The sequence below is a fragment of the Mus musculus genome, chromosome 8 (genome assembly GCF_000001635.26).
Source record: "Mus musculus strain C57BL/6J chromosome 8, GRCm38.p6 C57BL/6J".
Lineage (NCBI taxonomy): Eukaryota > Metazoa > Chordata > Mammalia > Rodentia > Muridae > Mus > Mus musculus.
In genome coordinates, this window is record NC_000074.6 from 119,536,405 (window position 1) to 119,560,299 (window position 23,895).

A 23,895-nucleotide genomic window follows, 5' to 3' on the forward strand; every position below is an offset into this window, starting at 1 on the left:
GGGGGAATATGCAAAAAAAGGAAAAAGAAAAGCTGACATCAAATGCCCCAAGATCTGATGCTTCCTATAGAAGAGGCAATTAGGGAAGGTCATATCACTTACATTTATGAATCACTGCACAAGAAACGTGGACCCTCAAAAGGGATGCTTTGCCCACCAGCTGAACCACAGGCCTGTCACACAAACACCAAGTTCACAGCGTTGGCTTTGCCCTATGCCCTGGACGCTCCGCACACATTCTGCTTGTCCTCCAGCCAGTCTGCCTCCCCTCAGCAAGACATCTCAGACAGATACAATGTGAGCAATGGACGAATGTGTACACACAGTCAGTCTCTCCCCTACTGCACATGGCATGTAGCACATACTCCCTGCATCTTCTCTTTTCCCTGAGATGACCTCACACTCTTGGTTCCAGTACAGACATGGCCCTGTCCTGAGCACTATGGCCAAGTGACGAGCACTCTGCTGCAGAAGCATGCCTTGAGCTTGCTTAGGAAAGCCACCTGCACAAGGAAAGGCAGGGAACTGAGACCCTTGTCTGTTGGTCGACCGTTAGGTTTTTAGAGTCCTAGCTGTGCTGGAACTCACTATGTAGAGCAGGCTGGCTTGGAACTCACAGAGATCTGCCTGCCTGCCTGCCTGCCTGGGATTAAAGGTATGCATCACCATGCCCAGCAGGTGGTTTTTCAGTGGCAGGTGTTTCCGTGCCTCACACTGCTTGAACTCTAACAACTGGCATAGCACATACCTTAACTCTGTCTTCTGATGCTCTCCTGACTGACCCTGTCAGCCCCCAAAGCAGTCTGTGCTCCTATCAGGCTCCCAGCACATGAGTCTCGCAGTGTTTACATCTGCTCTTCTGGAACAGGCAGACACGCATCCATTTGCATTTGATTCTTCATCACTGTGTTGTACACAGTGAATCTCAAAAAGTACTCACCCAGAACCCACTTTTTCTTAGAAAGCTCACTCTCCTAATTAGTCTTGCTTTCTTTGAAATAGGGTCTCATGGTCCTAGCTGAACTTGAACTCTGATCCTCCTGCCTCCAAATTCTCCCAGGTACTGGGATTACAGGTATCCATCACCCCGCCCCACTCCCCATCTTTTGTGTATGTGTGGGGCATATGTACATTTCAGTATGTCAGCATGGATGTGGATGCACACACGCTCATAGGCGCCGTGGCTGTGGAGGTAAGAGGTCAATAGTCTTTTCTCTACCTTCTTTTCTGAGGCAGGGTTTCTCACTGAACCAACGCTCACCGACTGGTTAGACGAGCTGACCAGCAAGCCCCAAGCGTCATCCTCTCTTCATTCCTTCCCTAGAGCTGGGGCTGTAAGTACATTCAGTCACGCCTTGCTCTTATGTGAGTGTTGGAGAATCCAAACTCACTTCCTCACACTGATATGGAGCGCACTCTACCAACTGAGCCACCTCCCTCGTGGAGGAGATGAGAAAACAAAAAATGTCAGGCCTCTAAACCACAGCTAAGTTGTATTTTTTTTTTATAATTAACATAAAGAAAACTGGTTTCCACTTACAATTGTTACAGCAAGTGGTGAGGACTTGAGGGATCATTATGTATTCCTTTTTAAAATAAAAAACCCAGTATCAAGTTTAAGACAGATATAAACAAAGGTACAGAGAAACACAGACTAAAGACACAATTCAGTTATTCCAAGGGAGTAAGACCCCCTCACATTATCCTGCTGGGGTAACTTACCCATAGAGAGGTCCATCATTGCCAATAGCAGAAACCATAATTACATTGTTAGCTGTTAATTCCCACACCTACAAAATAACCAAGCATTTAGTTATTGAGTGCTAGTAGCAATACGACACTGTCCCCAAACCATGGTCCTTCTGCAAGTATGCCCAAGAAAGGAGCCCCCTCCAAGGCAGTGCTAGGCCCGGAGGACGGGCACAAGCTTTTGGAAGACAACTGCATGAACCTGGGCTGGACAGTGCACAGCACACTGGCCCAGTGGCTAGGTCAGGAAAACAGGTTTAAACAGAAAGGTATCAAGGTACCAGGGAGGCCGGAATGTTCCTTTAAAATACCTGTTCCCAGATGGAGAGATGGCTCAGTGGTTAAGAGCACTGACTGCTCTTCTGGAGGTCCTAAGTTCAATTCCCAGCAACCACACGATGGCTCACAACCATCTGTAATGGGATCCGATGCCCTCTAAAGATAGCCACAGTGTACTCATAGAAATAAAATAAATCTTAAAAAACAAAAAACAAAAAAAACCTGTTCCCAGGCCTCTAACCCACTGGGTTTGTAACATGCAAGTTTCTGAAATTCATGTCACTAACCAGCTAACCGTCTGTTTCACAAAGCTGTCATTACCTCAGTGGAAATGATGACTATTGAAGGTATAAAAGAACACACACAGGAGCTGTCATCCAACATTCTGCCCTTCACAGTCACTTGACCAACCTTGTCAACAAACGGATGATCCATGAAGTCGGGCCCACCGATGCTAAGGTTGAGAACGTCCATCTTCTTTAGGATGGCATAGTTGAAGGCATCCAGAAACCAAGATGTGTAAGACACCTGGTTAAAGAGAAACAGTCCTCTGAGGGCCTCTGCGAGCGTGCACAGAGCTGTGACAGCTCTGCTTTCTAAGGACAAGCACACTCTTCAAAGCATGGGCTTTGAAGTTCCAAGCAAAGCACGCCTGAGAATGCAAACAGCACACCACAAACTAAGTCCTCGAACCTGCACCAAGAAGTGGGCTGTGCTGGACACTGTCTCCCCTCCAGGGGCGACAGGCACCCGCCTACCTTACGTAGGCCTTTGAGGATTAGCCCAGGCCTCTAAGTGCCCTCATAAAAGGACCCATTCTAAGACACCACTGAGACATTGATCATTTCTACAGTTTACAGTATCTAACATCCTTCATTTCTAAAAAGAACAAACAGGAGCAAGCGCAGTCACTTCACAGATCTAACGCCAGTGTTCAGCTCCCTCTAGTTCCCTTACACTATGTAAATTAAACTGCTTTTTGGAATACTTCTGTTGTTTTTCTTTGTTCGTTTTTTTAAAAATACAAGCTAAGGCAGGCATGGTGGCTGAGAATTGTAACCCCAGCATTTAAGAGGCTGCAGCAGGGTCAGCCTGGGCTACATAATGAGTTCCAGACCAGTCAGGCTACAGAGTAAGAGCCTGTCTCAAAGCTAAAGCAAAGACCAACAACAAAACCACGAAGTCATGTTCACAGTGAGCAGAGTAGTACAGTAAGGAAGTAACTTGAAAGGTCCTTTGGAGTTAAATTGCATGCTGACATGTAAAGAAACCCTAGAGACAACATAAGCTGCTAAGAACATTCTCCCCACACAGAGAGGTGGGAGTGAGCCGAAAGCTGCTGCCTATTGATGTGTTGGAACTCCAAAGTCCAATTTACAAATAGGGGCTTGAGAGATGGTGCATTGTTGTGACCACTAGGGTCAATTGTCAACTTGAAGAATCTAGAACCAACTGGGAGCTGGGCCTCTGGTCATGCTCAGGGGCAGTTATCTTCACTAGGTTACTTCACAAAGGAGACTCCTTTCAACTGTGTGTAGGGCCACAGGCAGGGCTCCCTGGGGAAACAGAGCAGAGCACTAGTCTGCATTCATTGTTCTGCTTGGCAACTGTGGATGCTTGTGACCAGCTACCTCAGAACTCCTGCCATGCACTTCCAGTCCATGATGAACAAAACCTTGAACTGTGAGACAAAATCAACCCTTTCTCCATTAAGTTGCTTCTGACAGAGTATTTTATTACAGCAACAGGAAAAAAAATTAAGTGGGTCAAGAGCTTGCTACACAAATGTGAATTTGATGCACACATTAGTAGGACCGAGGTGTAGTGGTGCATGACTGACATCTCAGAACTGGTGGAACAGGTCTCTGGAGCTTTTTTTGCCGAATAGGCAAGCTCTAGGTCCCCGTTGTTTGATCATGGGCCTACATGTTTGGATCCAATAGCCTGAGCCAGGCCAGGGTCCCTGCAGCTCTCCCTGGAACAGAGTTGAGCAACCCACACAATGACTTGACAGCTCTCAACTCATGGTACCAAGCTCTTTGCCTTGTATGCTACACTGAACTAAATCACATGTGAAAAATACTGCCAGCCTGACAATGTCTCTGTTCTTAGGATGTGCTTATGAGGGAAGTGGTCAGAAAGCTGCTCTCTAAAGAGGCTTCTTTGGCTTACCCCATCCCAGTAGTGAGCCCCTCTCTTTCCTTATTTCTTTAGTCTCATTCTTAATGAGGCTGCTCTCCAGGATCTAAAGGGAAGCCTCTTTCCTTCTAAGGGCCCATAATGCTTAGATCTCCACTTACCATACTGTTTCTGTCTAATGCTCTTTCTCCTAATGAATAGCATCTTATGAAGGGACTGTGTGGCAGCCCCTTTCTAGACCAACTGCTGCTGCTCTTCTCTTTAGTAACAACGAGAGCGCCTGTCTCAAGTAACATGGTAAAGTCAGGCACAGTGGTGCATGCCTTTAATCCCAGCACTCAGGAGGCTGAGACAGAAGGATCTCTATGAGTTCATGATTTTGAGGCTAGCCTGGTCTGCATAATAAGCTCCAGGTCAGACAAAGAAAGATAGTGAGACCCTGTCTCAAAAACAAACAAAGTGAACAGTATTGTTTAGGCTAATATATGGCCTCTATACACAAACACACATAACTGACTACTATGAATTAAACACTCTTTCTCTCTCTCCCTCCCTCTCTCAGCAGCCTCTTCCTTTTCTGTTTCTAGATGAAATGAAGAAACAAAGCTGTAAACCTTAGCTGCTGGGATACAAAGGTCAGTCAGTACCATAGTGTTTACTCTCCAGCAGTGGGAATGAACTGGGAAGCAAACATGCCATGCACACGCCAAAACTACATCCTGGAAATCCTAGACAATGGGCTAGAGGCTCAGGCAGGCCTGATGTGAAGGATAAAGACATCAAGGAACCACAGTAGCCTTGGGAAGGTCTTCGGGACTGGGGAAGGCTGATGAGCACAGAGTTCGGGGAGGGACGGGCAGAAGGCAGGACTGGACGAGACACTGAGTGAGGCACATGTTACAATAACGAAGGCTGTCACCGCAGCATGCTGTCTGCAGTGGCTGTGCAACGGTGTTTTACTGCAAACCTCACCTCTGACAGCTCATGCGTCTCAAGGCCCTTCAAACACATACCTGATTGTTGGTAAAGACCCTGAAGATGTGCAGCTCTGCATCTGGAGCAAATCCTTGGCACTCCCTCATGCTGGCAATCACACCTGCAACGAATGTGCCATGGCCTAGCCCTGAAGCCACACACACACACAAAAAAAAAGTCCCATGAAGACAGCTGAGGACAGACAACAAGGTACAGCACTCAAAACCAATGACCACACACGCCTGATCTTAGAAAGACCTCAGCAGCTTCTGCTCTAGTCCTCCCCCACCCCTCACCCCCCCCCCCCGCCCCCATACTCCCAACACCACTGCTCCTGTCTCTTTTGTGGTTAACTCCACAGGTAACCCTTCTCAGCAGGTACCACCTTCTCTCCCAGCCTCTACTTCCCCACATCATCTGCGACATCTGTGAGCTTCTAAGGACCTGGGCTTGTCTGTGCAATCAGAGGCTAGCTCACAAGCACTGACCTGCAGACCAAGAGCCTTGTCCTATCTGACTGGGACCTACCATCATCCAGGGTCCGCTCATTGGTCCAGTTGGTTCTCTCCTTCACATTCTTAAAATGCGGATGCTTCTCACTGAGCCCAGTATCAAAAACAGCAACTCTGACATTAGCACCTTATCCCAAAAAGAGAAGGCAACAATCACATTGGGAGAAATAATCTTTCTTGATTTCTACTCATAAAGCACCATTCCTTTGAGGGAGCCACAGCAAAGTTCAAAGTTCAAACCCCACATCCTGCATTCCATTCCCAAGTCCCATACGAGATGCCTACCAGTCATCCTCTGACCTTAGCATACACATTCACTCATACATTTTCTCTCTTTCTCTCTTCCCCTCGTATTCATACACACACTCATGTTCACATGCATACATGTACTCAAGTATACACACATACACAGGTGCAATCCTATACATACACATGCACACACACATTCTGTACACACACAATTTTTTACAAGTAAATAAAAGTCACAGAAACAGATGCTGGGCTTAAGAGGTAAATGTAGGGACAGTTAACTGTACCCAGTTCCACACATGATAGGAAGGACAGATGTATATGGTGACAGACCTGTGGCAGGGCAACCTAGCAGAAGGTCTCCCTGAATGCTGTCCCTGTCCCTGGTCTACAAAGTTCCTTGTCTGTAGCACATACCTGTGTATCCCATCTGCCACAGCACATCTGCCTGCAGTGTCTGGGCGACCTGGCGAGGAATGGCTCTCAGCAATCGCCGACTTGAATGTCTTCCTGTTGCATGCCAGAATCCAGAGCCCAGGGAGAGACTGGCTCTTTTCAGGGGACGTGATGACTGCCACTTCTGGCTCCACCGGGTTTCATTACAGGGCACGATGGGGTTGGCTAGAATCAAGACAGCATGATGATCAGAAACCAAGAGAAGCACACACCATGCTCAGAGTCAAGGTCATCCTTGAAGTTGTGTTTCAGGACGTTGCTCAAGGCAATCACTACTATGGGGCAGACTTAGTTGCCATGTTATTCCCAAATGATTCTTAAGACTTCTGTAACCAAGAGTACATAGAGAAAGACTTACAGTAACTTCTATAGAAGCCGTTTTGGGGTAACACACATCTGCAGCCCCAGCACTAACAACACTGAAGCAGAATTACAAGTGTTTACAGCCTAGGCTGTACTGCAAAACCTTGTCTCAAATAAACCTTCTGTGACACCAAAACACTAAAGGTAAAAATCACTCTCCCCAGTGGCCCGCCTCGAGATGACAGAAAAAAAGGAAATGGCCCAAGAGCTGGCTGCTGACGTCTAAGCAGCTTTTACATTGCTGTACTCTGGAGAGGAGACAGCTGTCTTCTCCTACCGAACACCTCAGGACAGACTGTAGCGAGGACTTTAAACTAAGAACTGCCCCCAAACTCAGTCATTTCCTTACTTTCCAATTTCCCCTTGCAAAACCTAAAAGATCCAGGAGGACAGGAGGAGGGTCTGCGGTGATAGAATACTCTACCTAGCTTGTGTATTACTGCTGAGATCTGTCAAACTCAACACTTAAATGATGAATTTTAATACCTGAAAACAAACTCCTTAATTTTTTTTTAAGGGTGCTGGAGTGGTGGCGAAAACCTTTAATCTCAGCACTCGGGAGGCAGAGGCAGGCAGATCTCTGAGCTCAAGGCCTGTTTGGTCTACATAGTGAGTTCTAGGACAGCCAGAGCTACACAGAGAAACCCTGTCTTGAAAAAAACAAATAAATAAAGTTAAATAAAAGTAAGATATTACGATGAGTTTTCATTTTACCACTCAAGGTCTATATTATAGTGAAAACCAAATCATATTTTTTAAAGCCTTCATGTCATTTATTAGTGGGAAGCACATGCAACTGCTGTGTATCAGCTCTCTCCTCACATGGCTCCCAGAGGCTGAACTCAGACTGCCAACTTACATGGCACGCACCTTTCCCCACTGGGCCACCTTGCTAGGCCTCAAACCAGTTTTAAGAACAAGCCTGTACTCTCCTACTCCAACAGTACTGCTTCTACAGCAAGTGACTCTCAGGCTCGAGGCTGAAAGAAGGGGTCCTAGAAAAGAGACTGTCAATCCCATGATGCAACTGTCTGACAGTCCAACTCAAATCTATCCACACCGAGTTTCTTCCCTAGGGTGACTCTAGTCTTGACGTCACCAGAAGGGACAATTCCAGAATACCGAATAACAATATTTCAATGATGGGAGTGGTCTGCTCTACTTGACGTACAAACAGAATACAGCACTCAAAGAAAACCAAAACAGAGAGAGGCAGACTGTGTCATATGAACAACCATTGAAAAAACTGGGGAACATCAGCTTGGACAGAAGAAACAGGTAAAAAGAACAGCAAGCGTTGCAGAGAACAAAGAGATGATGTCCTGGTTAGGGTTACTATGACTGTGATGAACACCGTGGGCAAAGCAGCTTGGGGAGGGAAGGGCTTGTTTCAGCCCACACTCCCAGGTGACAATCTTATCGCTAAGGGAAAGCAGGGCAGGAACTCAAATAAGGAAGAAACCTGGAGGCAGGAGCTGATGCAGAGGTCGTGAGAGGGTGCTGCTCAGCCTTAAGTCTGCTGCACTGCACAGATCAGCTTTTCCAAAGACAACACAGCCTCAGAGGCTCTGGGCTAGCACGTGATGGGCAGAACAGGGAGAATACAATGTTTGTATCCTACCCAATAAAAGAAACCACAGGACTGGGGATGTATCTCAGCTGGTGGTATGCCTGCCTCGCACTCTTAGGCTCCAAGTTTGGTTGCAAGCACCACTTAAACTGGGTGTGATGGTGAGGGCTGATGGTGAGGGCCTAAAGTCCCCTTACTTGAAAGGGAGAAGCAAAGGATCAGAAGTTCAAGGTCATCCTGGACTGCATAACAAACTCAAAGCCTAGGGTACAGTCAAAACAAAAAACAAAACAAAACAAAACAACCACAAAAAGAAGGAAGGAAGGAAAAAGAAACAAAGCAAACTGCTACAGTTAGCCATATGCTAACCTGGTTTAATAAACAGCAAAAAAAAAAAAAAAAAAGTTCCCTTGGCGGCATTAGGCCCTCTATACTACAGAAAACACTGCATTAAGTTTGTAGTTTGTTACTTAAGGACGGATTCTACCTTCAAAGGCCCAACTGGAGGCAACACTAGGCCTAAAAAAGTGTGAGCCAGACTCTGTCTCACACCCACAGGCCTGCCGATGCCCACAGATTACAAAGGTAGACCATAACGCCCACCTCTGCTCACGGTCTGGGAGCTCAGAGAGAAACAAAGCACAGGCCAGGAAAAATATACGTTGCAAGAGAGCTGTAAAAATGAAAGCCTGCACTCGGAGAGGAACCTCAAAGGCAAGGCCTACAGAGGGGGGTGGGGGAGTGGCAGGCCTCTGTAACCCTAGCTCGTGTAAAGCTGAGGCCAGAGACTATCTCAGTGGCAGCCCAGCCTGTAGAGCAGGACTTGGTCCTTTCTCTTTTCAGACTTTCCAGACTACCCATCAAGGTCTAGTAAACTCAAAGTTGGGAGAGTCCCAAGTGGACAGACAGAAACCAGCTCCCACAGACATAAAGGTCACCACCACGCTACAGACCTTTATAGAGTTCCTCCCAAGACAGCATGAAGCTGCTTTTCTCAAAACTGCTGTCCACCAGACATGGCAGTGCATGCTTGCAATCCCAGCACTTGGGAGGTAGAGGAAGGAGCACATTGGAGGCCAGGAGTTCAAGGCCAACCAGTCTTAGCTTCAGAGTGAATCTGAAGGCCAAGCTAGAGCAAACCCAGTCTCAGAAAACAAAACACAGAAACTGCCTGTCAAGACAACATTCTCCACTAGAGAGCTGTGAAAAAGGCCTCAGGTGTTCCCAAGTCCCTCTTAGCGGCTCTGTAGTGAAAGGCAAGCAGTGGCTTGTGCTGGCCATACTCACATTCAGCAAACTTGAGGGAACGAAAGACTTTCCGCTGGGGTGTCACCCGCTTGATGTTGGGGTGATCTTCAAGTGTGAGCAGCCCCGCCTTCTGCTTCTCTTTTATCTGAATCACCTCAAAATCACTAGGGTAGTCACTGGATGGGTTGTTCCGAGGTATTATTCTCCAGTTTTCCACTTCACTGCTTTTCAGAGCACTTGAAATAAATGAGTTTCTAGCTTTGGCTGTGAAGTATCCGTTGAAAGCCACAATATATTCTGAAATCAATGCCCACAGTAAAAGTAAGTACTTATATACATAACAGAGTATACCTACTCTGAACCTCCATTGAGAAAAGAACAATGCACCCCAGAGCTCATGGCAAAGTAAGAGCAAGAAGAGAGATGAGTATGAACGACCACAGGTGGCAACATGCAGAGATTCACACGAATCTCAAATCACACAAAATATGCACTTCAAAGGCAGAGACCTGTGCTTTTGTTGTTGTTTTTTGTTTGCTTTTGAGTAAGTGTAGGTCTGGTGAGATGGTTTAGTAATTAAGATCATGGACTGTTTTTGCAGGGAACCTGATTTCAGTTTCCAGCACCCATGTCAGGCAGTTCACAGTCACCAATAACTCTATAATCAAAACATATTTTAGAGAGCCGGGCGTGGTGGCGCACACCTTTAATCCCAGCACTCGGGAGGCAGAGGCAGGCAGATTTCTGAGTTCGAGGCCAGCCTGGTCTACAAAGTGAGTTCCAGGACAGCCAGGGCTGCACAGAGAAACCCTGTCTCGGAAAAAAACAAAAACAAAAACAAAAACATATTTTAGAAAACATAAACGGGGGGGGGGGTGGGGGTTGGAGAGATGGCGCAGGGGTTAAGAGTGCCTGCTGCTCGGGAGAAGACCCACAGAGCAGCTTAGCACCACCTACACTCTAGTTCCTCAGGATTCAAACCCTCTCTGCAAGTGCCAAGCACTCATGTGGGTCACACGAGTGGCAAAACATGCAAGACATTTGTAAACTGAAAGAATAAATAAAGTAAAATAAGATAAACCCTCCACATTTACTAAAACTGACTCCAGTAAAGAAATGACGTTTCCCAATAGGGAAAGGAACTCAGAGAACTAAGGCTGTTTATTCTACAGAAGTGAAGACAAAGCTCCGGTCAGGTCCAGGTCGCAGACTTCCTGCTCTGCCCTTCTGCCTGAGGCGTGCGTGACCTCCAAAGTGTCAGCTGAGCGCCTGCATCCGCCCCTCCCAGCTACAGTGCTGCTGGCAGTTCTAGTCCAGGGCAAACACCTTCAGCAAAGGTTAGCGTCTACATGATGTGTACATTTGAAATGAACCACGGAGGTGAACGGAAGCCAGTATTTATATTAGTTTGAAAACAGTGAGATGGGAGGCCCAACACTGAAGACAAGTCATTACCGTACTCCACCACAGTTGAAGAGAATTCCACCTTCAAAGTCAGGTGGGAGCAGCTGGGGCACGGGGCCTTTTCCAAAGCTCTCGTCCCCAGCCTGTCGCCCAGGTGCCGTTTCCCACAGAGCAAAACCACCAGCACAAGAAGCCAGGTGCTGACGAGCTTCATGGTCCTCAGTGAATATGGTCAGAAAATTGCATAAATTCAAATCGCACGAGGCTCTTCCTTGATCAGAAGTGGGTTTCTGTTCTGGCTAAAAGCTGCAGCCTTACTGATCAGCCATCCTACAGACTTGTCCAACATAAAGAAAACCTCAGTCCCATGGTCACCCACGGTTTGGCCCAAAGAGAGGCTTTCATTTCTTTCTCCGCTTCTTCTCCATCTTGGACAGGGGCTTCTCTCATTGAGGCCGAGTCCACTGAGTCCTAAACTCCATTTGCGCCACAGACCCAAATCTAGCAGGATGCCCAATCCACCGCTCTGTAGCGGACCTGAAACAAAAACAGCACACAGGGACATCAGTAGCATCCTGACCCAGCCAGCTATGACAGTTTCAGCTGCATTTAAATGGAAGGATCAGACACCGCAGTACAGACAGACAACTCTGTATATTTAAATGGAAGGATCAGACCACAGTACAGACAGACAGACAGACAACTCTGTGTACATTTCCTTACTCCTCACTGCTTTCAGGGAAACATCCCTACAGCTGTTAGGAGTGAAGGGAAAAACTAGGAGAGAAGTGAAGAGACTAAAGATGGACGAGAGCTAGAAAGGAAGAGCAAAAGCCAGATGTCATGTCCCACCCTTCACGCCTTCCCCAGACTGTGTCCCCTGTCATCTGCAGCTCTCTATCTCCCAGGGTATCTCTAATCAGCATCCACAATTATTCAATGGAAAGTGTAGTCTACAGGTCTTTACTTTCTGCTGTAAATGATACCTAAGGAAAACCGATTTTAATAGGTTCTGTAAGAGATACTACTTTCTGCCAATTTTATAAAAACAGCACAGATATTTTCTGCAGCCATTACATGTATTTTACCTGAAGCATCAAACTTAAACTGTTTAATCTGTTATAAAATCAGATTAGCTTTTTACTGAAAGTGGAACAGAGGTCAGTTTGTGAGGCAAGCTATATCTAAAGAAAGTGTTGAGTGTAAGATTTCTCTCTCTCTCAAAGTAACTAAAGTAGAAAGGAACGGCTGCTCTTCACAAGAGTGGCAGTGGGGGCCGAAGTGCCACAGGGTGACCAGCTCACCCTCATACCTGTGGGGAACAACCCAGCTGGGGTGGGGGCAGGTGAACACAGAACAAGTGAGGCCCGTGTACTGTTTAAAAAAAAAAAAATCAAAGAATGAGCCACCAACAACCAAGATGAGTCACTTCAACTCAATTCTTCTGACAGAAACTGGTACTTAGAGTAACAATGAGGTTTTGGTTTCGGCAGCTGCCCATATGGACTTCCAAACCAGGAAAGGGCTGAAACAGTGCAGAGTAAAGGACTTAAGGCTGCCTGAACTTTCCTGTGGTACCATCCTCGTCTGTAAAACACACCAGTTATGAACCACAGCAGAGCCTGAGGCGGCTGGCATGTACTCACAGGAGAAGCAACTATGTCTGTGTCAACAGAAAGACAGTGAGGCTGTCAACCACAAGAACAAAAGAGTAAATCAAATATCCAAGACTTCAGAAAGCCCAGAGGTCAGCTAACACTACGTACACATTCTGCTGAGGCCAGAGGCCCTATCACGGAAAGGAGTCTCAGAAAGCAGCCCTAGAGATCACGGGTCAAAGAATATACAGCCAGTTGTCACTGAAGTGATGTAAAAGAATATACAGCCAGTAGTCACTGAAGTGATGTAAAAGTCCTAATGCTAGAGTAAGCTTGCACTTTACAGAAGGGGCTGGAGAGGGTTCTCAGTGGTTAGAGCACTGGCTGCTCTTCCAGAGGATCTGGGTTCCATTTCCGACACCCACATGGCAGTTCACAAGCACCTGTCACTCCATTTCTATGGCCCTCCTTCTTCTGGCCTCCCTAAGCACTGCACATACATAGTGTAGACACATATATAGGCAAAGCACCTATACACATAAAATTGCCTTAAGAGAGAGACTCTTTGACCTAGTGGAGATATATATAATGAGAATGTTAGTGTGCAATACCTGTGAGAGCATCTTGAGAGGCCTGCCTGCACTGAGTCACTTTAGCACTGTCCTGGATAACGCTTCCACAGGTAGACAGTCAGTTTCTATAGGATGTACCCTGTGCAGGAGAGATCGCTGATGTTTACAAACTAGGCAGGGGCCGAATTCTAAAACAAAGAAGTGGAAAGGAATGAAATGAACTTTTTGAAAAGAAAATACTCAGCTGGACTTTGCGGCACATGCACAATGCCAGCAGCACCTGGGAGGCAGAGGCAGAAGACCTCTGAATCTGAAGCTAGAGGCATCTACAGAGCAAGTTCTACACAGCTATGGTCACTACACAGAGAACCCCATAGGTAACCTACTCTTCTCCAGTTGGTTCTGGGAAATTGGACACAAAAAACCAACACCACAGGTCATGATGCCTTTACCATTTTATTGAGTGCTTACTGAGTGAGATGAGACACCGCCAGGTGCTGTAGAGGGGGTGTGTGCACGTGGGGGAGGCAGAAGGATCAGGGACACAGTGTTCTTATGTGTGAGGAAGCAAAGGAGATCAACCACAAACCAACTACCAGGCCAAATTCGGGAGGAAAAAGGTGTTAGAGCAGAGGCCACCTAAGCTGAGTTAAAGTCCCTTCAGGAGTGACAAGTTTAGTTGCACAGAAGGCACAATGGAGGGAGCCATGGTGCATCTGGGGATGAGGAGAATACAGACTATACATAAGGACCAACAGGGCATCCTGTGTGAGGAGGACATGGGAAGACGGCATGGAGGAGGGAGTTCCAGCAGGTACCATGTTGGAGCAGGTCATTCTAGAATGCAGACATCAGCAACCAAGGGAAATGACCATAAAGAGCCAGAGACCAAGGCTGCTGAGCAACTAACTGCTCAAGAGCTCTGCACTGTACATCTGGAGGGCAGGGTCCTAGACAAACCCTCGAACAGCTTGTCTTCCAGTGTGGGGAGGCACGGAAGAAACAAATAAGTAAATGCAGCTTAGCTGATGGCTCGTGCTGTGCTTGGGAACAGAGGAAGGACGGGAGCAGGACTGCTGAGAGGACTGCCTCGTCAGGCAAGGTGCCACTGTGGCTGTGGAGAAAGGACTTTTAAGTGGAAACCTAAAGGAAGTAGTTTGGAATGAGAAGAAAAGCAAAGCAGCTGGGTGGCTGAGCTGGACGAAGAAAGGGAAGGGAGAGAGATAAAGAACTGGGGACAACCCAGGGACAGCCCTGTACATCAGAGAGGAACTCACTTTACTCTGAAAGGGAGGGGAAGGCACAGCTGGTCCCCAGCCTTCTAGAAGCAATGAATACAGGGAACCGGGCTATGGAAGACCCGGCCGGGTTAAACAACCCAGGGAGAGCAGATGCTCACTTAGACCTTATGGAGAAGTAGGTGGCGTCAGCAAACTTGTGGTGACAGATGTGGGAGAATGCAGGTGAGGAGTAAAACCCCGGGTAACTCTGCCTCTAATGGAGATGGAGGCGACTATGGAAGCTGGCTCAGGGGAGGGACAGCCACACTCACACCAACATGCTGTGAACTAAGTAGTGAACGTCTATAGTAAGGATGTTCCCCAACACTGGGAAGCAGCCAGGGCCTGTCAGAATCTTGGGCTATCCAGTATCTCTTCTTTGGAGAAGATGACAAGGAATAGGAGAGGCCAAAAGAAAAGGAAAAGCCAACTTCCACAAGGAGAGCCTGGCCACTGGACGAGTCTAACAGCTTAGTTTCTAGCGGGAGAGGGAAATGGCTCAGCAGAGAAAGGCACTCACTGCCAAGCCTGACCACCTGAGTTCCATCCCTGGGACCTACATGGTAGAAGGCACAAGCTGATTCCCCATGGATTCCTGCCCTGATCTCCACTCAGTACTCACTCATATACACAAGGTAAATACATTTTTTTACATTTTTTTAAAATGTCACTGATCCCTTCCAGAAAGAGGTTATCCTAAGGGATCAGGTGGCACTGGTCTGACTGCACTCTACCAAGCCCTGTCTACTCCCGGACCTGGCTCTCCACACCCACCAGTGCTAGAAGGAAGTAAGGAAAAAAGGAAGCCACTTCGGGTACAAAAGTCTCCTGGGATAAATGAACAGGCTGGAAATGATAGAAAACTCAAGGAGAACCCGGGCGTGGTGGCGCACATCTTTAATCCCAACACTCAGGAGGCAGAGGCAGGCAGATTTCTGAGTTTGAGGATAGCCTGGTCTACAAAGTGAGTTCCAGGACAGCCAGGGCTACACAGAGAAACACTGTCTCGAAAAAAAAACAAAAGAAAAGAAAATTCAAGTGACTCTGCTGTACAGAGCTAGGTAACCTGTTTATTGTCCTCAAGGGTGAAAGTCCAAGCTTTTAGAGACACTACAGGGGCATGCCTGTGGTGGAAAATGACAGCCTGAGGTTTCTACAGGTTCCCAATCCTGAAGAAGGCTCAAATCCTTTTCCTTTCCGGCTTCTAATTCACCATTCAACTGTCAGAAGACAGTGCACAGGGCAGGGGTGCGGAAGTCAAGCATTCACCATTAACTCCTGTGCTCTTGGGCCTGTGCGTTTAGAGATCCTGATCCACAGACATGTCCAGTACAGCCTTTGAAGAACAGACTGCACTTTCAGGACTGTAACACATATCCACCTGTATCAACAACTCACGGTGCCCAAGACACGACTCCAAATCAGTCAACATGAGCTACAAAACATGCTCGATAGTTAGCGGCAGGCAGGAGAGCCACAACAGACATTAATTGCGCAGACAGGCATATGTACACGGGCTCACGCAGAGAGAAAGAAAACCACTGACTTGTTCCCCTCTTTCTGAGTTAGTATGCTGAGGACAAGGGGGCCACGGAAGACCCAGGGAGAAAGGAGTCTAGCATGTGAGGAAAGGAAGTGTGTGAGGAGAAGCCATCCATCAAAAAATAAAATGAGCCATTTAGTAGTAAGCTGAAACGGAGTGCTAGTACAAACTCCAGGTTTTCAGATGTACACAGAGAGATGCAGAAATAAACAAGTGCACATCTGAATTCACACATCATCTACCATGAGGACACAGCAGCAGTGCCACGCACTGCACCCCTAGGAAGGAGTTCTACCATGTGCCCAGATGGTAGTTTTCACTCTCCAGGGAAAGAAGTTAGGTTCCTTGAAGAGTAAGCTCAGAGCAGGTTGGGCTAGAGGAGATGACTCTGGAACCCTCTAGCAGACAGTGAGGCAGTGCTCTCTCAGAGAATGGGGGATATGCTGCCAGAAGCCAGGGTGGAGGGACTCTCCCTTAGCCAAATCTCTGACAATCTAGCTTCACAATATCTAATGAGTAACAGATCACAACTCTTTGAAAATTCAAAATGGGAAAACAGATTCCAACACAAACAAAGTGGAAGCATAAGGAAACTTCTGTTGTTTACACAGCTTCAAAATGCTGCCCATTAAAATATATATTTACAAAGGGGAAGAGTGATTTTATTACTCTATACAAGCCAACCAGCCACAGGCAAGGGGCCCAGCCCACCCCCTCCCCCAGCAGGAGCACTGAGAAGAACCCTATTTGTGAGGCTCCTTCCAAAACTTCACAGCAGTCAAATCACAAGGAGGCATCAGATAAACCCCAAGGCCATTGCATGAAGTGACCTATCAGTCACCAGCTGTACAGTGACACCCAGTAGATAGACATGCCAGTAGACAGCATTGACTAAAATGAAACGGGAGTGTGGCTGACCATGGGGATCTACTGATGACCGGTTCCCACCCCACTGCCCCTTCCATCTAAGAATATGTAAATCCTTTACATAATGGCACAGCACTTCCATAGAAACTATGCACAGGCTCCTTCTAAGAGCAGCAAGAGCTCTTAACCCCTCTCTATCAACACCCCCAAATAGTTTCAATCAGCAATTGGCTGAATATGTGAATGTGGGCTGGGATATATACTAGGGGTGGGGGAGCATCTAACCCCCAGTCTACAGAGCAGTCATGCTTTCTGAAAGGCTTCAGTTAAAAACATTCTGTTCACATTAGCTTTAGCGCTTTCATCATTTATATTATAAACAAACAAAAAACAAGTAACTTTTTTCCTGGAAAAAAAGGTGGAGCACCCAGAATAGAACTCATACTTAATAATTCAACAAATCTAGTAAGTATTCTCATGGTTTTGTTTTGTTCAAATCTCAAATTGTCAATATGTACTAAAACCTTTAAAACTGTACCGAAAAGATTCTTCAGCAGGAAGAAAACTTAACACTTACTTAGCATTTCTTGGTAGCAGGTAGGATTCACTATCCCTGTTACTACCCCCACTGGGTGAGAAAACAGGCCTAAAGGAGGAATGCCCTTGCTGCCCCTACACCCTGTCACTGAGTGGGGAAGCTGTCTGGGAACCCCAGTGTCTGAGTGACATTCTTCAGAGGGACGGAGCCTGATGTTTTAAAAATGCCCCTTGGAATTCAGTCCAACATGTATAAACCTGAAAGCACACTATTTACATCCAAGGATGTACAGTACAGCATTGTAGTGGGGAAGAGTTAGAAACTCTGTAAGCATGCAATAACAGGGGACAGAAGGGGAAATGATTATGGTTTGTCTGCATTACAGAATGCCAGGCAGAAACTTTTCGAATAAGACTGAATCATGGTCCCTGACAGATGTCCACATCCTGACCCCCAGAACCTGTGGATGTGACTGTATACCAAGACTCAGCAGGATATGAGCACCCCAAGCTGGGGAGGGCATCCTCTACCCTCTAATCACTATAATGCCTCCATACAGCTAAGGGGATGGTTCAGAGTTAGGACAATAAAAGCCAGGGTGTGGTTTTTGTTAGAAAGAAATCAAGGTGCCAAGGAATTACAGGCGGCTTCTATAAACAGAGGGAACTGGACCTCTCTGAGAGCCTTCAGAAAGACCCAGCTGTCAATACTGGCTCTGAGACTCACTTTGGACTTCTGACCTCTAGAATGATAAAACGGTTTATGCTAGTAACAGGAGAATGAGCTAATGAAGTATTAAAGAAATCAGTTCATGCACAGAATGGTCCCAGCTTTGCAGGTACACATCCCCTCAGTGAGACAGGGTCTTGCCTTGCTACACAGCCCTGGCTGTCCTGGATCTCGCTGTGTAGACCAGGATGGCCTCAAACTCAGCTCCACCTCCTTCTACCTCCTAAAGCTGGCAAGCTTTGACTTTTAAAGTCGCATCCATGCTACTGGAGAGATGACGCTGTGATTAGGAGCACTTGCTGTTCTTGTAGGACACAGGTTTGAGTCTCAGCACCCACATGGTGGTTCACAACCAACCCGAACTCAGGTTCAAGGGGATCCATCACTCTCTGCTTACCTCTGTAAGCACATCATGAATATGCATACATTAGGCAAAATACAGGTTAATCTATGAAGTTTCTGTATCTATGTACAAGGAAAAACCACACTAAAAGGTAACAAAACAGCGTAAGCGCTGCAGCAGGGTGGCCCCCTCCTCTCCACTTTATTACATTTCTTCACAGTTTACAAAGAGCGTTATTGTTTTTATAATTAGACAAATCACATTGTTTATCATTTTAAATAAATCCTTTAAAATAAATTTTTAACGAGGAGGTTACATTTTCTGGTAAGACAGCCGCACAAAAGATCAACTGTGAGCCAGGCATGATGGCGCACGCTTTTAAACCCAGCACTCAAGAGGCAGAGGCAGGAGGATCTCTGAGAGTTCAAGGCCAGCCTGGTCTACATAGTGAGTTCTAGGGCAATCAAAGTTACATAGTGAGACCCTGTCTCAAAAACAAAATAACAACAAAAATCAGCATGCCAGACTTACTGATTTTGGTATACAGTGATCTTAAGCTCTTCCTCTCTGAGTTGTTCCCACACATCTGTCTACAGTGACCTTCCTAGCTACAGGAGAACCTGAAGCACCTCATGGCCCCGTCCAGAAACTCCACAGGGACGCCACTCTACCTGCAGGGCCTCTTGAGGTTTTCCCTGGATCCACCAAGTAGTGATCAGACTTAACTCCCAGGCATCCTTGCAGAAGACCTGGTTATCTTCTATAAAAAGCATACCTACTAAAGAAGACCTTTCCACCCGTGGCTTCCCTGAGGGTGACTGCACTGCTCATATGGGGGGACTCAAGATGAGCCTGACATCAAATACTGCATGGGAAAGACACCTGCACCCCAGGGACAGATGCAACAGGTACAGTGTGACAGAGAGGAGAGTGAGCGTCAAGGGGCAACTAATATCTCTTTCAACTCTGAAATCCTTTTTACAGTGTGCACATTGTAAGAGAACACCACCAAGATTACACTTCTGAGCATAATTTAAATATATCTAAAGTTATTTGCTTGGATATAATTCTTAAATCTAATTCAGGTGAGAGGAAATGCCCATACCGCAGCCATCTAATTATGCTCCCATGCCCCACCTCTTCATGAGCGAGTTCACTGAAGTAACTCCTGTGAAGGCTGTTTAAGCCAGGAAAGGGCCCTATCCAATTTAATTAAACGTTGGCTGGAAAACGGTCTCTTTTGAAACTCAACTGCACATTTGGCTGTATTCCCACCATTTAACAGGCTAACAATTAAGCAGTGCCAGAAGGTACTCTCTTAAAATAAAGGTGTGTATGGAGGCCTCGATGAGCCAGTGATGTTCAGTATGTGTGACCGAGAAGCTGAGGTGTTTACTGTCTGTCCCTGCAGAGTCTGCTCTTGGTTCCTAGTCTCTGCATATCTAACAGGTACCAGCCAACCACAGACTGGGCCAAACTTCTTACTTTCCTCATTTTAGCTGAAATTCATTTCCTTATGAGGGGAAAATACTGTCAAGATTAATAGGAACATTGATTTAGTGGTTAAGAGCATTTACTGGTTTTCCAGAGAACCAGGGTTCTATTCCCAGTACCCAAAGCTCTGGTCTCCTCAGACAAGAGATGTGCAGACACATGCAGGCCAGCCCTTTATATACACAAGAGAAGTAAGTCAAACGGTCAATAGGACCGATCAGATAGCGCTATGGGTAAAGGCACTTGCTGTGCTGGCCTGATGATCTGAGTTTGACCCCTTGAACCCTCATAAAGGAAAGACAAGAGAACCGACTCCACAGTTGTCCTCTGCCCTCCACACGTGTGCACCTATATACATCATACATACGTGGACTTAGAAAACATATCAAACCAGACTGCACCACTAGGAAAAAAATCCACTCATCGGTCACCTCCTACAATACCTTTGGAAAGTCTAGATTCCTGAGCATTTCAGATCAATGGATGGGTTCTGATCCCATCTATACCACCCCCAAAGCAATCAAGAGTTGTTAATAAGAGGCTGGAGACATGGCTCAGTAGTTAAGAACACTGGCTGCTCTTCCAGAAGACCCAGGTTTGATCCCTTGCACCCATGTGGCAGCTTAGAACTGTCTGTAACTGCAGTTCCAGGGGACCCAACACCCTCACATACATATACAGGCAGGCAAAGCACCAATGAACATTGAAATGAACATAACTCACTTTAGGGAAAAAAAGAAATTGCTAATCATATACAACTTTCTCCTCAAAAGAAATCACTGAAGAGATTCCTTAGAGGAGCTGGGAAGATGATCCATGGAGCACGAGGACTTGAATTAAGTCCCCAAAACTCACACAGAAAGCTGAGGTAGACTGCCCCTGGGACACAGTGGCCCCTTAGTCTCACTCAATCAGAGGCTCCAGAATCACTGAGTCCCTGTCTCAAAAAAAAAAAAAAAAAAAATCAGGTGGAGTGTGATCAAGGAAGCGCGCGCACACACACACACACACACACACACACACACACACAGACTTCCCTTTTGGTCCTCCTAGTCCAAAGATTGCCGACCATCGGAGAGAGAACTGAGTCAGAGAATAAAGCATATGACAGCACCAAGAATGAACAAGATCTGACCAGAAAACATGCTCCTTCATTCCCGAGGGGCGAGGGGGAGGCCTGCCAACACCGCATCACTTTTTAGATAGTAACAGCAAATTGTTGGTTATAAGGGGTGTTTAGAGACTGCAGGAGAGTCCTAATGAGCAAAAGTGCAGGTTCCAGTAGCCACTTCACCCTTACACTCAAAACAAAAACAAAAACCAAAAAGTCCACAAAAAATTAGCTCTGTGGCCAAATGTGTCACATACTGCAAGATAAGACCTTGGCAAAAGGTATTCCACATGAATAGGGGTAACTGTGGGCTATTAAACAACGGACTATCATTCAGCCGTAAAAGATGAAATACTGACTTACGCTACAACCATAAAAAAAGGTACTGGTTTATGCAACAACATAGATGAATTCTGGAAACAAGACACCAAAGGCCACATGCGACTCTTGACCCACTATTCCCAAAAAGCAAACCTAAGGAGACAGGTCCATCGGTGACTAAAATAGCAGACTAAAAATCGGTTCTAACCACAGCAGGGTACCGGGAGTCTGGGGAGTGGTTCTCAAAGCGGGCTGTGGTGCCGACTGAACTGCTCCGCAAGATGACACAAAGTCACAGGGCGGGACCACTTAATACAAGTGACCCTGTGATACATAGGACACTTTATAGAAATCACGGTCTTGCGTTTAAAAAATAACGGTAAGTGGTGTGGCGCTGTACGTCTTTAATCCCAGCGCCAGGCAGAGACGTGAGGATCAGGAGTTCAAAGCCAGCTTGAGCTACTCAGACCTTGTCTTAAATATTAACTTTTTCCCCCCCCGACTAGTTTTGCAGATTTTTATGCTTTTCTCTGTCCGGCTTTTTCATTCGCCTCCAAACCTAGGGGTTGCTAGCGAGGCTGATCCCAGAATGAAATCTTCAAGTGCTCCTCCCGTCCCTTCAAAGCGCCACTCAAAAACACCTACAGCAAATGCGAGTCCGAGCCGCGATGTGCACTGAGCTGCAGCTCGGTTCCCCGGGGCTCGCGACCGCAGGGCCCTGCGGAGGCGAACGGCGCTTGCGCACCGCGGCGCGCAGGCGCAGGCCAGGCCGCCGCAGCCGCCGCCGCCGCTCCGGGCCAATTTCTGGGGAAGCAGCTGCGGTAGCCGGCGGCCCCCGCGCGGGCAGCGGACGGCTGAGCCTAGGGCGCGTCCGGCTCTCGGCCGCCGCCGGCAAACGTACCTGCGTCCGCCTCAGGCTCGGGGTCGGCGGACCCGGGAGAACGGCGGCTCCGCCGCGAACACGCCTCGGGTCTCCATTCGGGGGATGTTTACTCGCAAGTCTCGCGAGACCACGCCGCTGGGGCGTGGGGGGGTTACGACGGCCCGGCGTGCTCTGCGCGCCCGCGACCTGCGTGCGCGCTCCTGACGGCCCGGCACCGAGGCGAGAGGCTGTGCGGAGCTCTCGCGACATTTGCGGTCTTGGGGGAGGGGTCGGGAAGGGGCGGAGCCGAGGGCGAGGCCAAATCGCCCTCTCTGGGTATATATAGGGAACCCTGGTGGTTTAGGTTTCTCCAGGTTTCCTGGCCTGGAAACTCAGGAAGGGTGCGAGCACCTTTGCGCGGCTGAAGTGGGACGGCGCCTATCCAATCTATGTGTTCTCCTGAACTACTCCCATGGCCCCAGTTTATTACTGCTGCCAGGAGGGTGCATCAGCATCTTGAGAAACAGGACGTTTGTAACACCAACTATTTACCATTTGGAACAAACAGGATCAAGGTGAATTTCGTCTGGTAAAACGCACTTGAGCAATTTAGCCACCTGTAGAACGGGCCCATTCTCAGCCTTAGTACTGAGCTGGATCGATCACTCTTGGCCCTGGCACAACCTAAGTGTGCTCGGGGACTGTGACTGAAGCAAACAGGATGGAGGAGACAAACCCTGAGTCCTAGGCTCATAAGCTCACCTTGGCTGCCAAACCTGGTATGGAAACTGGGTTTTGCATTGGGACCTCCAGCCGAGCAAACTCAAGAAAAGGGGATCCGGACCCAGGATTTAGGTCAGGGTATGGAGGGGACCTTGTGCAGCACTCTTGTGTTTTCCCTCAGGTGTTCAGTCAGAAGAGTGCATGTAAGAGGGGACAGTACTCTTGTATAGGAGCCAAGTTTCCATCCCAGAACCTGCTCACTGTAACTTCAGCTTCGGAGGGATCAGGTTTTTGGCCTCTGAGGGCACCTGCACGCCTATACATAATCCTACACAGACATACAAACGAGATTTTAAAAGGGCGGTTCTGAGACAGTAGCCCCACACATTGAAAAGGATAGACCGCATTTATTCCCAGGTTCCAGAATCCTATGGATAACCCATCATTCCGGAAACTCGCTGTGGCAACCCCATTGCCTGCCCACTCTCTGCCCTGAGACTTGAATCTTGCTCTTGGCCTGATGTCTCCCTGCTGATTCGCCACACTCTCCCCAAGGTCTTCTGTCCTTCAGATGCCTGAAGCCCAGTAATTAGAAGACCCTTGCTGGCTCAGGAGAAGCTGGGAGCAATAAGTTGATGTCATAAAGGACCCATTAAGCCTGCATACAGTAGACTTTAGCTAAAGGAGTGCTCAGAGCTGAGTAGTGGACTAACCAGACTGTAGGAAAGAGATGGCTTTACCACAAATGTAATTAAAGTTTTGGTTTTCTGGGTTTCTGTTAAGATCACCACTGATTAGGGACAGGACAAATGGAGACACCCCCGGCCATTAGGAACACTCCCGTATCAAAGACCATGCCTCTGTTAGAAAGTTCAAAGCGGGTACTGGGTCACAACACCATTGAATCCCGGTCCTCATTAAGTCCAGGTTCTCGTATCAGGAAGAGCAATATTCTGCCAAGCGCACATGC

At 47.3% G+C, this 23,895-nt stretch overlaps 1 protein-coding gene across 8 annotated transcripts in view; it reads right to left on the bottom strand.

The window, feature by feature from the left end:
- The window catches only part of Mbtps1 (membrane-bound transcription factor peptidase, site 1), a 50,714-nt gene extending 28,254 nt beyond the window's left edge, over positions 1–22,460 (bottom strand). For 2 of the 8 annotated variants that reach the window (NM_001167910.1, XM_030243692.1), the window contains exons 1-8: positions 22,242–22,357; positions 10,996–11,481; positions 9,580–9,837; positions 6,321–6,524; positions 5,671–5,781; positions 5,181–5,290; positions 2,440–2,556; positions 1,723–1,790 (exon numbers count right to left, since the gene is read on the bottom strand). In NM_001167910.1, the coding sequence (NP_001161382.1) occupies positions 1,723–1,790; positions 2,440–2,556; positions 5,181–5,290; positions 5,671–5,781; positions 6,321–6,524; positions 9,580–9,837; positions 10,996–11,158 (1,031 nt within the window). In that variant the 5' untranslated portion in view covers positions 11,159–11,481; positions 22,242–22,357. Of the gene's footprint in view, positions 1–1,722; positions 1,791–2,439; positions 2,557–5,180; positions 5,291–5,670; positions 5,782–6,320; positions 6,525–9,579; positions 9,838–10,995; positions 11,482–13,153; positions 13,303–21,985; positions 22,088–22,241 lie in introns of those variants that run through there. The other 6 variants (NM_019709.4, XM_011248449.3, XM_030243691.1 and 3 more) reach the window with 6 other exon arrangements.
- Positions 22,461–23,895: the final 1,435 nt, after the last annotated feature.